At 36.1% G+C, this 16,321-nt stretch overlaps 2 protein-coding genes and 1 long non-coding RNA gene across 3 annotated transcripts; 1 reads left to right on the top strand and 2 right to left on the bottom strand.

Moving 5' to 3' along the window:
* Window positions 1–54: 54 nt before the first annotated feature.
* LOC117214807 (chaoptin) lies at window positions 55–13,970 on the top strand. The gene is made up of 16 exons (XM_033461155.1): window positions 55–642; window positions 2,168–2,456; window positions 3,122–3,292; window positions 4,094–4,569; window positions 4,917–5,136; window positions 5,370–5,680; window positions 6,735–6,959; window positions 7,037–7,258; window positions 7,763–7,931; window positions 8,888–9,420; window positions 9,986–10,180; window positions 10,264–10,548; window positions 11,167–11,292; window positions 11,418–11,531; window positions 12,078–12,313; window positions 12,509–13,970. Exons 1-16 carry the CDS (start codon window positions 640–642, stop codon window positions 12,798–12,800), a joined length of 3,867 nt encoding a protein of 1,288 aa, XP_033317046.1. The 5' UTR covers window positions 55–639; the 3' UTR covers window positions 12,801–13,970.
* On the bottom strand, window positions 6,782–8,592 carry LOC117214815. The gene is made up of 2 exons (XR_004488945.1): window positions 8,551–8,592; window positions 6,782–6,827 (listed from the first exon to the last, which is right to left on the bottom strand). It is a non-coding gene; the product is annotated as an uncharacterized LOC117214815 (long non-coding RNA).
* Window positions 13,971–14,380: 410 nt separating the features above from the next.
* LOC117214813 lies at window positions 14,381–16,260 on the bottom strand. Its single transcript, XM_033461164.1, has 4 exons — window positions 16,054–16,260; window positions 15,588–15,867; window positions 15,228–15,466; window positions 14,381–14,711 (listed from the first exon to the last, which is right to left on the bottom strand). The coding sequence occupies exons 1-4, from the start codon at window positions 16,228–16,230 to the stop codon at window positions 14,502–14,504; spliced, it is 906 nt and encodes a 301-aa protein (XP_033317055.1). The 5' UTR covers window positions 16,231–16,260; the 3' UTR covers window positions 14,381–14,501.
* Window positions 16,261–16,321: the final 61 nt, after the last annotated feature.

Below are 16,321 nucleotides of genomic sequence, written 5' to 3'. Positions count from 1 at the left end.
GGATGCTCAACTGCTAAAATGTGAATGTTACGTAAGTATGAAATCACATTTATAATGTAAATTTATTAAATTTACAAACATCTTTCTCGATTGTTGCACCGTTTTGATTACGTTAAATAGATCAAACCCTAACTTCTGTTCTTTTGTAACAACTTCTAATACATACCGATAATTAACCATAGACAAACCCAATTAACCATAGATTTTTTAAGAAAATCATAAAAGTGCGATATTATGTATAAGTTTTATTAGAACCACTATCGGTTAATTATAAATTTTATACGAAAGATAAGATGCAAATATACCAACACAGTAGCCGGGTGAAATCTGATTAAGTGATGTTATCATTGCGCCCCACGTGCCTGCGTATCCTCAAATAACTATAGCCATAATTCGAATGTTCACTAACGTTTTGCGCGAGTATTTTCATTCGTCGCCTAATGGAATATCGTCCTTATAATCGGGTAAAGGGAAGCACCGAAACTGACTGCACCCCCGAAGCCCTATTACACACGGGGTGGCAGCGGCCACTTAGCTAGCAAAATAGTCAGTGCGATCATCGCGAGCGATCCGCGACGATCCCACGATCGTGAGCTCCGATAGAGATTCTCGAGTAGCGTCCTCTTAATCCAAGAAAGCATGGTAAAATTTCTGTTAATTGTTCGAATCGTGGATGTGCAAAGGACAGTGAAACATTATGGATCCGAGTTTTAAAAGACCAAAAAGAAAAATAATAGAAATAGAGAGGATTCGTGTGGTATAAAGGATCTAATGTGCTCATAAAGAAAAGAATGTTAAATAAAAATGCTGAATAAACAAAAATTGAACTAAGTGGTGATCTTTAGACGTTGTGAATCTTTTCGGGGAAAAATGTTTGACCTTTGCACAACCAGGAATACAGTGTTTTCTTAAACGATTTAATTTACCGGGGAGCTATTGCTCGTTCGATCATCGGAGAAATTGTTATGAAATTGTTTTTTTGTTCCATTGTATAAGATTCTAAGTACGAGGTTTCATTTCTGGTTGTTAATGGAGAACTGTATGTGCTTTTGTACACTACTAGAAAGTAATCGAAGAACGTTTGAATTCTGGCATGAAACGATAATTATAAACATGTAGGCACTCACGCTTTGAAATGAAAGTACAATGGTATAAAATAAATCCAATTTCTTAAAATACGTTCATCTTGTCAAACTTCATTGAAATCCAATCCAAATTTATTTTTCGCTATCGTAACTAGTTGCTTATTAACTCGCTCACAAAAGTTAATATCGTTGCTGCTATATCAGTGTAATTATATTAGAATTTCAATGGTCTTTATATTCAAAAATACGCGAGAAATAGGCTTACATTTACTTGCTTTACTTCTATTCCAATTTTTTATCTTATGTGTTTATATTTTATAATACTCGTTGAATCTTCACTTGCTAAAGCTCAATGAAAGGGGTAACGGACTTTCGCTCAAAGAAACAAAGATCTCCCCGAAGATCTATTTCGAAATAAACCTCTCACAAGCTTTCAAATGTTCGATAAAATTGAAAAATGTAGCTTAAACAGACGTTAAAACAATGATAGAAAATGCGCGAATTTCTTTCAAGTTTCATTTCAGTTAGTATAGATATGCATAGGAAATGTACGACATAAACCACGTGCAGCTAAGTTAAGAGGATTACGTTGTAGTATCTAATAATTGGCTTGTTTGCGAAAAACTGCTTAAAGTTCGATTATCTATGACGAAAATGCAGTAATCGGAGAAAGTCGTCATCGTGGAATTATATTATTTAACGAGATAACTTACTTTGTAGACACCTATTAAATACAATACAATAGAATGAAATTTAAATAGAAGGGACGTCTTATTGCCACCTGACGCAGTTTATTATAACTTTGCCAGTGTGTTTTACAAGTAAAAATAAAACTAAAACCTACAAAAGTTAGGCTCAGGTACTTTCTATAGCCGCTGCATGTAAATATTTAACCCGAGTCATCAAATCCGATACATTTGTGCTCTTTCTACTTCATAGCTCCAGAGTCCACGAGCATTCGAAACATTAAACCAATTTTTAATTAAACATTTCGAAAATTTACCAAGCTATACGCAGCCAAGGAGAAAAGTTTCACAGCTATCGAAATCAACGAGACGGTAAAATAAAAAATGGGTTTACAGCATTTGGCAACGATGGTGAAAGTGGGTTATGCTCTGATGATATTTACCCTGTTGATGATGATGTGGGCGTCCTTGGTTCGGATGCACGAGCTTCCGGTCCAATATCCACCGTGTTTCTTCAACCCTCTTTGCACTTGTTCGAAAGCCATCCCGGATTTGGGTATCGTCACCTGTTACAACGTGCCGATGCCGCGGATACCTCAGCCGATAAATTCCTCCAAAGTGTTCATGCTGCAGTTGGAGAACAACGGATTGATGTTTCTTCAGCCACAGTTTCTTATGAACACAGGTAAGAAGGAATTTACAAACGACGATGGCGTATGAATTAAAATTGTAAGAGACAGTATTATTAAAAGATTTTGAAGAAAGAGTACATTTTATATAAGTGACGTTTAACAAAGAATAATTTTTTATCGCGAATAACATTGAATAAACGATAATTTCTCATATACAACTTTCGATACGCAATAATAAAGAGAAAGAGTCGAAGTATTCGAGATTCTGGCGATTTGGGTTGTTACAACTTTCAAATATTCCGTATGTTGTCGCAAGATAGTCACTGTTTTTCAACGACCAATCGACATTCAAAGTTTTAAGAAAAATTAAAAAAATGCCAAGACCAAATAAAATGTAATTCGCTAATGTAAAAAAGAAGTGATTCTTCCTATACGGAAACTTAAAAAATAGTAATATCCCTCGGAAAAATAAAATACCAAGTAATTTCCTCACATCGTTAACATTAACTCGCTTATGTATGCTAGAATGCACTTAAAAGGGGATTTCGAAGAGATCGTTGATCAAGGGAAGAATGAAATAGGGGTTGAGGGGCAATGACCGTATGTCACGAATAATTCCTTGCATCATCGATTACGTTACGTTACATATACATATGTATATATACATAGGATGCGTGGCAGTTCAGTTTCACATGAAAGTCATTCCTCTACCTCTCAGGTCTGTACAATCTACGGATCAAACATAATCCCCTGGCCGACATCCCGGACGAAGCTTTCCTAGGGCTTGAGAGATCGTTATGGGAGCTCGAATTACCCTACAATCGCCTAGAGAAGGTTCCCAGCAGGTCGTTCAGACATTTGCAGAAATTGCAATTTCTCGATCTGACAGGTATCTTTGGAATTTTCTTTAACGTAGTAGAATTCCATTTATCCGAACTTGTCGGGAAATGAACGATTCGTATAATTGGATTTGACAAATTTCTATTATAAATTCGTAGAAAATATAACGGTTTATGTTCAAATAAGTAAATTTAATCGGTAGGAATTGGTTTCATTAGGAAGAAAGTAAAATTCCGTTCCAATAAAGAAGAGAAGTTCGTAACAATTTAGTTTCATCGTATCCTTATTGTCATCTTGAAAAATTGGATGATAACGTGGTTCGATAAAACGCTCCAGCTTTGATGAATCATCGAATCACTAAGGAACGATTCATTAGTAGATAACATAATCGTAACAAGCACTTTATGTATATTGATATCTTAAAATGTGAAAGATTATTGTCATCGTACTTGAAATCAAAAGTGAAATTAAGTGGATGTAGGATGAATTACATGGATATAAGATTGCATCGTAAAAATTAGATGCTGAGATTTCTGATTCACGATCAGAAATATGAAAGAAAGAAAAGCGAAAGGGACGAGTGAATTAATGGTAGAAATTGTATTAGTTTCGTAGCTTAATTGAATCAAACTCAAAGATTATTCTTGATCCTAAATAAAATCCTAAAATTCTTCTACCTAAAATTGTTTCTCTTTCAAATTTTGACATATGGTTCTGACATACCAGAGTATACTTAATAATATTATTTTAATATAATCTTTAATTACGTATTAATTACTAAAACATCGTGTCGTACATTTGGAAAGAAACAATTCTGAAAACTAAATAAAAGCTACCACTTGTTCTGCAGGTAACAAAATATCAAAGATCACGCCGGATAATTGGCGTGGTCTGGAGAATTCTTTGCAAAAACTGCGATTGGGACGAAACGCGATCGACAAACTTCCGGCGGATGCATTCGCGGGCCTCACTTACTTGGACATGCTCGATTTACGCGAAAATAATCTGAAAGAAATCGATCCTTCCGTGTTCAGAGATGGCATGGCGCATCTGATATATCTGTACCTGAATGGAAATCAATTGACCCATATTCCCTATGCGCAATTGTCGTCTCTGAAGCGTATGAAGGTGTTGGATCTTAGTTACAACAGAATATCGAAGATGTTAAACCAGCAACAGGAGTCGGAAATCAGAGGGCTGCAGTTGTCCCTGGATATACTGCGATTGGATTATAATCAAATCGAAGCTCTGATATCTGGTGATTTCCAGCATTTTCATAAAGTTAACCGAACTTATCTCGATGGTAATCCTTTAACTATGGTACAGGTAAGATTTTCCAAATATTATAATTTATATTTGCCTTCTAAAAATTATAATTAAAATAATTAGCTAAAAATGTTTCTCGGATAGAAAAATCACAGTCCAGTGATCTTTTAAATCTGAATTTTTCAATGTTTGTAATACGTTTACAGAAACTAAAATTCTTGACAAAATAAAAAACTCACGATACTTGATATTCGTGAATTTTTTATTGTCGACCATTTATTATCGATTCGCTGGAATGCCAAATGATAGAAGTTTCGCTCGCAATAAATATTACAATTTAATACGTATGTTACGTAGTGTAATGAAATGTTCAAGGCTAGGAGAAAATATTGAACTATGTGTTTTAGGAGGGTACGTTCAGGGATTCGAGAATACGGGAACTTTATTTCAGTGATTGCGATCTAATGGAGGTGAATTCTCCTGATTTGGCTGGCTTGGAGACGTCCCTGGAATTATTAGATCTCTCCGGGAATAATATCACTTCTCTCTCGAGTCCTATCTTCCAAGAATACGATTTTTTACGTACTTTGATCTTCCGTGAGAACAAGATTCAAACGTTTTCGCCAGGTAAGATGAAAGACGATGACGTTACGACGATGATTTATTAATTCCATCGATCTTCCAATTTTACTTCAAAGATTTAAAACAACCCGCCTTAGCAAATATGATTATTTTCTTTCCTTTTTTGTTCTTTCTTACAAAAATCTAAAGTTTCGAATTTCAATGTCTCGAATCGAATATTAGTCATTTTCTAAATTAATAGTTTACGTTAATCGACATCTTATTCTACATGCTATTAGCCGAGGTATTCAATGGTTTCCAATATTCTCTGTACAATCTGGACCTGAGCGGCAGAGAAAACAGCGTGGTGTCCCTTCAGGATTTACGACAAATGCGGAACATGCGGTTCCTTTCAATCTCGCGAATGCCACAATCAACGTTATCGTCGGACGATTTTATGGAATACGGGATGGACATCAAGGAACTTCGTATAGTCCAAAGCAACCTGAATACCATCAAGGCTCATGCTTTCATGCACGTTCGCGGAATCAAGTATTTGGACTTCTCGGAGAACTCGATATCCTCGATAGAAGACGAAGCTTTCTCCGAGGTAATTTCAATGTTAAACGTTCGTCGTAATTTTTATGTTTTGACGTAAAATTTTTTTTATCGAGGTCGTAGAGTTTCAGAAAAATACGATATATATGATAATCACTAAATTAACATTAAATTTTTCCAGTCGAAATCGTCGAATTTCAGTGAGATAAAGTACGGACGAGTGCCATTTAATTTTAGTTCAAAGATTAAGAAAAAACCCGTCTTATCGAGTACGATTATTCTCTTTCCTTTTTTGTTCTTTCTTACAAAAATCTGAAGTTTCGTTGTATCCATCAATCGTCGTATCAGTGTCATAAAAATTGGAAGATTGTTATACTGTATTTTCGATAACAACGTTCTTTCTGTTTCTTACTATTTCGTGCGAGAAAGGAGCGATTTCTCAACCGAGCAACCATACAAAACCGTAATACATTTGATCAATGAGAATCAGCAATTTACCTTAATATGTTAATTAAACTAGATTCGAACCGCATTCCCGATTCACCGAAGGCCTTGATAGCCGCAGATAATTCCAATAAAACAGGCTTCTATAAAGATCCATCGTCGCAGCGAGTACTTGACCTATTCACGAATATACACGGTGGAACTTTGCGAAATTTCAGTTAATGCTAAAGTCTAAGTAAATTTACCTATCTCGAGTATCGTCTTATTGACTTACGTAAACTTTTATTACTACAACGAGAGATCGTAGGTACCGGAAAGGATCACTAAATTTCTATTATACGAACAATTTCTCTCTCAATGCTACGCTTTGAATAAATAAAATGCTTCGGTACATAGAAAAGAACGAAGGAAATTATTTTCTTGCTTGTCCAACGAAGTTAAATGAGCACGTAGAATGATAAAATATAATCATTTAATAGAATTTTATATCACAACACGCAGCAGAACCAGGAGAATTCAGATACCGACAAATATTTTATTCGAAGAATATCAAAGGAAAAGTATTGTCTCTTCAGACTATAATCCGTTGCGCGATGAAATTCTACTAATTGCGAAAGAATTGGGAAAGAAATTTTCATGCAAATAAAATAATTGTTCGTCAGGTTGGACATTCGCTTCTAACGTTGAGGATGTCTCACGGTTTCTCTTCCTCCGTTTCTGAAGTGCCAAACGCGCCATTTAAGTTTCTGACGAACCTGCAACACCTTGATTTTAGCAACAACAAAATTAAATCACTGCCAGATACGTCTTTCCATTTTTTGAAGAGGATCAAACGAATAGAATTGCAGGACAACGAAATCGATAATATCAGGAAAGGAACGTTTCAGGTAGGAATTGTACAATTTTTCTAATCGGACGTTTCATTTCAACCTGCTTCGTCTATTTTCATTTTGAATTAATTCAGGGCGACATACATTCGTACCTGGAAGAGGTGAATTTCTCCTTCAACATGATCAAAACGATTCTAACCCACACGTTCGTCGACCTACCAAAATTAACGATGATAAATTTAGAAGACAATGCTATAGATAGAATCGAGAGGCGGGCGTTCATGAACATGAAGCTGTTGAAGTATATCAACCTACGGGGTAACAAGATAAAAGATATCACGGACGAAGCCTTCCAGGTAACATTAACATTTTATTTACCGTATCTTATTCATAATCCTATCGTATAACCCTATCGTATAATATGTTTTCAGACGATTAATCAAAAGCCTGCTAGAATATAAAATTTCCTTGACACATAATTTATCATATCCACTAATTATTAATTTATTCATTTCATTAATAAATCATATCTATCAATCTCATACCTCGCTATCAGTTTTACACTCGAGCTATTAATTCTCCTTTTTTCCAACTATCAACAAGAGTACGTAGACGTTAATGGTACGATTAACGTCGCTTCTTCTTCAGTTTAAAATACAATTTACCTGTTTTATTCTCGTCGTATGACTTTAATTACGATCATCCATTAAGACCGCTCGTTTTAGCGTTAAATATCATTAAACAGATACGTTGGAGGATGAAGAAAGATACAAAAGCTTCTGATCAATTTCGTGACATCTGTCTTCGTGGTTTCGGAGAATTCCTCAATTTAACGAAAATCGTAATTATTTATATTTAAGAATCTGCCAGATTTGGAGTTCCTCGACTTCGCGTACAACGACCTAGCCGAGTTCGATTTTGCCTCGTTCGATCAAGTGGGAACGTTGTCCTCGTTCAAAGTTAACGCCAGCCACAATGAAATCCCGAAATTATGGATCAACAGCACTACGTTTACACCGCCCACCACCAGTAAGTCCATCGTGGAAATCTTTTGGCCACGCTTAGAAACAGATCTCTCTAATCCTGCTAAAGGAAAATCGATAAAATCCGGTCAAAAATCGGCAGATGTTACCTCTAATTTCTCTGCGTCTGTCTTGCGCAACGTAGCATCCTTGAATTCTTTTTTCCACAAGACTAGACCTGATCGTACGACCTCGGAAATCGGATATTTAATATCAGAGATTCGTTGAAATACGAATAACGATCGTTGGGTCGTTAAAAGTTTGAAATATTTATTAATATTATGAAATATTTAAATATTAAGTATTAAAAAATTCTGCTAAAAAACGAGCTCGATAAATTAACAATTCGTTTCTTAAGTCTGTGTAAAGGCCATCACACGGTTTGCTACAAAGTTGTCATTGTAGAAATTTCAGTTGCTCCGTTTATGCTTATACGAATACCAGAAAAATATCTGTATATTTTCTCTTGTAATATGTAATGAATAGAATATGTAAAAAATAGGATTGGGAATTCTATTGGAAGAATTAAGAATCACCATGTTGCCAAGAACGATTTCATTGCCTCTGCTAAATTTTTTCTCGCGCTCATCTCGATGCATTGTTTGTTATCAACACGCATCGCGCACGAACAATTCGATTTCTAATCCTCGATACGTTCATTGCTTGATTAGACGTTCGATCGTTCGACGTTTCGCGTTAAGTTTATGTCACAGGCTTACTGTTACGTGGTAAAAAGTTTGAAATACGCGCAGAATGATTTATGTTTCACGCGAACTCTTAGGAAACTTGGTCTTTCAAATCTTCAAGGTCTCCGACCCGTGCCGTCGAATCGACGTCGTAAAAACGTTAAGAACATTCGAGAATATATTTAATATTCGAAATACACGCAACAAATAAATTAACTTTCCTGTAACATTAATCGTCCCTTGTTTTCGACTCTGATTTTATTTCGTCGCGTTGCAGTTGGCGGCACGATTCAATCGAACATCAAGGTCCTCGACCTCAGCTACAACAATATATCCGACATAATGAAGTACTACTTCAAACCAGTCGAATACTCCTTGACGCATCTGTATTTATCTCACAATCAACTGAGCAACGTGACCCAAGGTGTCTTTGGAAATATGCCGCACCTACAGTGGCTAGACCTGAGCCACAACGAGCTGATGGAAATCGACTTCGACTGCTTCAGAAACACCAGGAACATCCAAGTGCTTCTCCTCTCTTGGAACAATATCATGGACATACCGGCAGAGGCGCTCAGACCGCTGAAGAAACTGAGAATCGTCGATCTTTCTCATAACAAACTGAGATCGCTGCCAGACAATATGTTTTCAGACGCCAATATCGAAAGTTTGGATTTGTCTCACAATCAGTTCATGAGGCTACCGATAAAGACCATGTCCATCTCAGCTGCAGCCAGTTTATCCATGTTGGATCTGTCTTGGAACACCTTGTCGGGCATTCACACGACAGACGCGATATTTAGATTACGAGTTAGTTGCGCGCATTTTATAAATAAATTTGAATTCCTTAGACCAACGGCGAGGAAAAATTTGCGTGTACTTTGAAATTAACGCGCGATCGAATGATACGCGAGAGTCCAGCACACGAGTAGAGTTTTACAACGAGATAAGACTTACGTACAAATCGTTATACTACGTCGCGGAAAAGTATAACGTTGAAAATTGAATTTTCTAATTCTTCAGAATTTAATTCTTCTCCTGTTCCGACTAATTGGCTTGGTCGAGTAGGCAGTCAGAAATTTGTTGGATCAAATTATTTGAATCGAGAAGGATTTTTATTTTTGAGACATACAGTTACAAATTGATTGTTAAATCAATTTTAATGCTTCCTCGACGATTTTAAGTGAAATTTCACCATATTTATATACCTGCCCTGATTCATAATCGTTAAAGATTTAAAAACAAAATTTAATCGTTAGATTCCGCTTTTAAAAAATACGAGATATCGTTCGAAAAGAATCGTATCTCGTGCAAAAAGAAATATCGTAAATTCGTAAACTTCGAAACGAAAATGCAAACTTCCGTTCCGTTTCAGAGCCTAACGTGGCTAGATCTGTCTTACAATCGATTAGTCAGACTCGATGATGGTGTGTTCTCCGATCTGCCCTATTTAACTCATCTCGATTTGAGTCACAACAAACAACTACTTCTGGAATCACGCGGAAGAACGTTCCACGGTTTAGAGGACTCGCTTTTGTATCTTGATCTAAGCAATATTTCGCTCTTAAGTGTACGTAATACCTGTAAACGTGTGTAGTATAGAACCATTCGTACGAAGGAACGTTTATTTCATTGTATCTGTATCGTTTAAAGGTGCCAGAATTGCCACTGCGACGATTACAAACGTTGTATCTGGCTCACAATGAGTTGGCATCGATACCAGCGGAAATGGCATCGAATTTAACGTCCCTTCATTACTTGGACCTAAGTGCCAATGATCTGACAGTGGTGCCACTGATCACGCACACCCTACCTGAATTGAAAACTTTCAATATAGCGGATAATCCGATCACGGCCGTTAGCAATACTAGTTTCTTAGGTATCGCGGACAGTCTCGAGGAACTGGATATACGAAGACTGTCTTTGATGACCTTCGAGGTAAGTTTTCGCTTGAGAAATAAAATTTCGAGACAGTCGTACCAAAAAAGTTATCGTTGACCGGCAATTTTTATTCTCCGATAATATCTGTATACGATAATTAATTACAAAAGGATAATCTACACGTGCACCGACCGATTTTGTTAGAAAAACTTTCGTTCGAAGTATCGTTATTTTATTACAACTGCATAATTCTGCTCGGTTATATTGCAGATTTGTATGCATTTACGATAATATTAAAGGGGCAAAAATGCACAGAATGCAAATGATATGCAAATATGTGTAAACAAGATATTCAGAATAGAGTTCTTGTTTTAATATTTATTAGGCGAATGAAATTTCTAAGTTTCGTTCGTTTTGTTTTTTTTTAATCGCGTTTATAAAAATACGTACCTACATACTCAGCATTCTATAAAATACTATCAAACGAGTATAAAAATTGTGAGATTGTCGTAGGAAGTTTATTCTTTCTTTTTGCATAAAATACTTTACAGATTTTTATACGAACGAGAAACGCGTAGATTGTATACGCGTGAAACGTTTGATAGACAATATTCGTCGTATAAAATGAAAATTACTATTTTCCCTGTCGAAATTAAAACGTTTCCCGGTTTGCAGAGCGGAGCACTCTGCAAAGCTACAAAACTCCGCAAGTTATATATAACCGCTTACAACGGCGTGAAGAATTTCAATTTCCCCAACATTCTCGAGTACAACAACGGCTTGAGGCATCTGGTCATCGATGTACGTGTAAAATTCTACTATCGTAAATATTGCTTTTTCACAAAATGTTTTCACCAAGTCGGAGACAGTCGAACATAAATAGAGAAGCTATATACATATTTATATCTAGAAATTTTGTTTTGTAGGTACAGAATGACACGAACTTGGAGAAAGAAATGAAAGGAAAATTCCCAAACAAACTGTTCAATATAACGTTGACTGGTCGAGCATTGAAGGAAATAAACCCAGATATATTGCGAGTACGTATTTCTAATAAACTTTCTTACAGAAAATTCTCCGTTAAGATCTATCGATCGATTGGAAAATTGCCTGTCCTTATGCAGTCTTACGGAAATGTTTGATCGTATCGAATCTTCAACTTGACATCGCGTAAACTGAATTTGCGAGAAGCAAAACGAAATTACCCTGTGATCATCAGGTTTGGGACTAACGGAGGCCAATATCATTTCACTCGGAACTCGACGCTTCTCTACTTATTTTGCTGTAAAATAATATAGCATCCATATAGTATAACAAAGTTGCTCTGGAAATCTCCGAAATTCCTTCTCCCATAAAAAAGATATTCCCATCGTATAACGTATTCCTCCAAACTATGCAATTTTCGTATAAAAAATATTTCAATACGACGTGTACCCTGCGAGCAGTTCGAGCTGATCGAGTCAGCCGAGACACGCTGTACTTTAAGGAAACTCGTTTATAGAAATACTTGTAAATACTAGAAATTCTTAAGGAAATTGCAAATTTATCGAACGAACGAACAGACTGGCGTGTCGCATTTATTTCAGGGCATAAGAAATCCGCACTTGCACTTCGGCATGTACAACACAAGCGTGAGCACCGTGCCCAAGCAAATGTTTGAAAACGCGGAATGGGTAAGAAACGTGACGATTCATCTTCATCACAACGACGCGCGAACTATTCACAATCCGTCTAACGGGTACAAGCCAGGCGTGCCAGGGAAACGATTTCTATTGAAACTCACGGTGAGGGGAAGCTATTTCACCTGCGATTGCGACATCGGGTGAGTCGATAAACCCATTTTTATTTTGCATCTTCTATTCAAAAAGCAAGAAACGACGCGTCGGCTATGATATTTCATTTTCCTTTTCGAATCTTCGTCGATGCCCGTACGGGTTTTACTTCGAGGCTTGCAAATGTTTTTCCCCGCTATTCGTTCTTAATTAAAAGTCGCTGAAGAACCGACGTGTTCCTTCAGATGGATGGAATCCTGGCAGAGGAAGCACAGACAATACCAAGAAGACCGCTGCACTACCTACAGCGAGTTCAAGAACTTCGAACGAGACGAAGAAGACGACGAGTTCGATTGTTGGGACAACGACTGGGACGACGATCTTCGGGAAACATTTTGCCTGAACAAAAATAACGTGTCGGTGCTGGACGCGTTAAAGACCGATCTGGAATGTGGATGGGGTGCCGCGAGTTACATTCACGCGCCTCGTCATCTCCTTCTTTTCTTTTCCGTTATTTTCCCAGCACTCGTCTATTAGAGATCTTAGCCTTCGAACGCGTACCTCGGTTTTATGCGTTTAAAAATCATTCACCGTTCCTTTCCCCGCGACGTGCAACGATTTAAAGCGCGAACACGCGACGTATCGTTTATCAAAATATTTCTATTTTACTCGAGAGGAATACACGCGTCGTGGACGCGATGACACGTCTCGTTTGTCTCGTCTTATGTAGCGTCTGCTTGTGCAAATGGACAGCGATGATGGGAATAGGTATAATGCGACATTCCCGCGTGTATACTGTCGATAAGTTGATTTTGACGATCATGATTCATGTATATTTACGGAACACATCAACGCAACAAGTACATACTCGGATCTATGGCAGTGGTAGTTTCTTTTGTTATCGTCGATGATAATTATTCATTCGACCACACGTACGTGACAGAGCGGTCATCAACGCGAGTTTCATCGCATTCGCGGTACCTGCCTGCGTTCATGATTCGGTTGCGTTCAGCGTTCGTTCGATAGAACTAGATTTTATATGAAAAATTACTGTAAAGGTGATTTCTTCGAGTGATTTCGAAATGATCTGCTCGATCGAGTTTGCACTTTGATCGGATGCGTCAGTGGGAGAGAAACTCTTGCACATCCATTCGTTTCTTTGCCTAAAGCAGCACGCTTCGAATCAATGAGACTGCCGTTGGATCAATTGTTCAGATACTCGTACAAAGTGACCAATTAAGGACCGAACGTGTACCCAGAAAGACGCTCGATATGTTTTCTTCTTTCCATTTGTAACACGTATCCGTCGCGTTGATAGGAATTGAAGTTTCATTCTCTGCATCGTAGCAGTTAGCTGTCTGCTCGCGATCGTTGTGTAAAAAATCACAAGGTTGCAGGGTCTTCTTTTCGTCTTTCTCGCGCTACGTCATTGTCGAGCTAAGAACCTGTAAATAAATCGAGGCTGACGCTCTTTCTTCTATGCTGTTCGAAGGAAGAGATTGAAATTCACGAGATGGAATCTTCTTCCGTTTGTAGAAAAGAAAATCAGGATCGAGGGGAAATTGGGCGTTTTAAATTGAAAAATCTTATTCGTCTTCTGGCAAAATGGAAGAATTTTAACTTGGATCTTAGTTCGACGGAAGCAGTATAGATTTTAATAGTTTTAGTTAATTACACATTCAGATTGTTATACATTCAAAACAAAAAGAAAAAAAAAGGAAAAGTAGAGAATACGAAACGTACGTTTATAGAGACTTCAAGGGGCAATTCGCTCACTAAGTAACTCAATAGCGAAGATTTTATATATTATGCGTTTAATGAACGAAAGAAAACTAATTCGCTTTCCAATATGTGCTGTCTACACGTTTCTTTTTTTAATAAAATCGCACTGTATACTATGATATACGTTTTTATTATTGTTTGTGATATTGCATCCTTAAAAATATTATAGAGAAAGTAGATCGTATAATTGAAGAAAGACACGGGGGAGAATTTAAACAATTTTGGAAGATTTCCCAACAATAAATTAAAATTTTCTAGCCTAGAAAATAAAAGCGTCGATTTAATTATAAAATAATACGAATCTTTATATTGACAAGGTAAGCTGGATACGTGTATTTTCAGGAATTTTTTAATTGTAAGTTTTTAAACGATTCTCAATAATTATATGACAAATTCACGTAATAACCATATTGTTTCTAGTATCATTCAATTAGGACTAAATGACTGTTATTACTATTAATTGTAGAGCATGATCTTTGCTACTATATCAATTACCATGTGTACAATCGGTAAGACGATAAAACCGAATATAAATATTAGACATACATAAACACTAAATAATTCTGTCGTGAATATTAAACATCGAGTCACCGTCTGCCGGAAATCTTTGCTGTTGCTTATGCTAATCACTTTGTCCAGAACGAATCGCAATAAGTATAGGAATACCTAAAAAGTACCATTTATATGACATGTAGATGTTAAGTACTAGATCTTTATATAAATATTTATACATTAAAATTTTAAACAATATATATATATATAGCGTTAACAATTTTCTAATGCTATATTTTTTTATTTAAAAAAATTTCGTTTTTATAAGTTTTAAAATTAAGAGATATTCAATTTTGCAGCGCTTAGAAGAAATCCCTGTATAATTGATATAATTATCAGATTAAAAATATGAAAAATTTTGCTTTTACAACAAATACATTATTTGGAAAACCATCGAGATTAATAAGACTACGTACTGCCCAAAACAATTAAGATATCGCATACAAATAAAATACTGAACATATCTAGTACGTTAATTATTTTTACAATATCTACAATAAATAGAAATGTTAAAATATCAAATACTTTGCCGAACAAAATAGAAGGATGCTTTAATTATTTTGAACAGTGAAATTTCTCAAACTATATCAAGTAATTTAATATGAAAAATCGGTTATCATTAAACAATACCTCGACAACAGGTATAATGTTCAGTATGACATACAACAATGCAAGAAAAGATCGACCTGTTGCTTGACCCATCGTATTAATAAGAGCCCAAAAAGAATATTCTGTTCGTGGTACGCCACAAGATTCCTGATATCTGACCAAGTATTCGCGGAAATTATACAAGAAATTGTTCTTCGTATGATCTTTTAGGGAATCTTTGTTATGCAGATCGCGTAACAAATTCGTTATAACGTCATCCCCTTCGAAAGGAAAACAGATTTAATATCTAATACATCGAGATATTCGTCCAATTAAATATAATTTCCTTTCTTAAATGTGTTTTTAATTTTAATTCGTGCCTAGGCGTTACAATAAATTTACCTGAAGTAAAACTACGTCGAGACCAACGTTTCGATCGATCAAAATCAGAAACACTGTAAGGATTTTTCCATTTCCATTCGGTAATCGGAGGATCCTGTACGATACATTTCAAAGATTTCTTTCCAAGCTCTTCGTCACATTTCCAATCGCCTGATCTCTCATTTAAATTATTTCCATCTGTTTTCGACTTGAATTTTTCTTTGAAATGCGAACAAAGATCACACGGCGTTGGACACTCCGTGCATAATTTCTTCGTTCCATATTTGTCCCCTTCGAGGTACTAGTGAAACGTACGATATGTATTAATCAACGTATAATTTACAAATTTTTTTCCCCCTTTAGGTAATTGATACAAACTGAAGAATATAAAAGGAGAAAAAGAAAGAATTGTAAGGACTAGACAAAAATTTGTAAATATAAGTGAAAGAACGTTTATCGTATTCGAACTATTCTATTTCTCGTTTACTTGTTGATTATGAAAAAGACATTTATTTTCCAGATACCACTTCTCATTATAATCAGACTTTGGTACAAAATCGAAACTGTTCTGATTCTGTGAATCGTTCATATTCAAAAAGCAGGATGCACGATTGTTCACGGCTTGATCACTTTCGGTACACATAATCGTGATTTCCGTTTGCATACGGTGTACGATTCAATGTCAGTTACAATTTGTCCTTCGTCGGTCGTAACGGCGGCGAAAATATCAGTTAATTTTCATTTTAATTTATCCT

This window comes from Bombus bifarius, unplaced genomic scaffold, assembly GCF_011952205.1.
Source record: "Bombus bifarius isolate JDL3187 unplaced genomic scaffold, Bbif_JDL3187 scf7180000009243, whole genome shotgun sequence".
Taxonomy (NCBI): Eukaryota; Metazoa; Arthropoda; class Insecta; order Hymenoptera; family Apidae; genus Bombus; species Bombus bifarius.
Note: the sequence above shows the minus strand (reverse complement) of the source record. Positions and strands in the feature narration are given on the sequence as shown.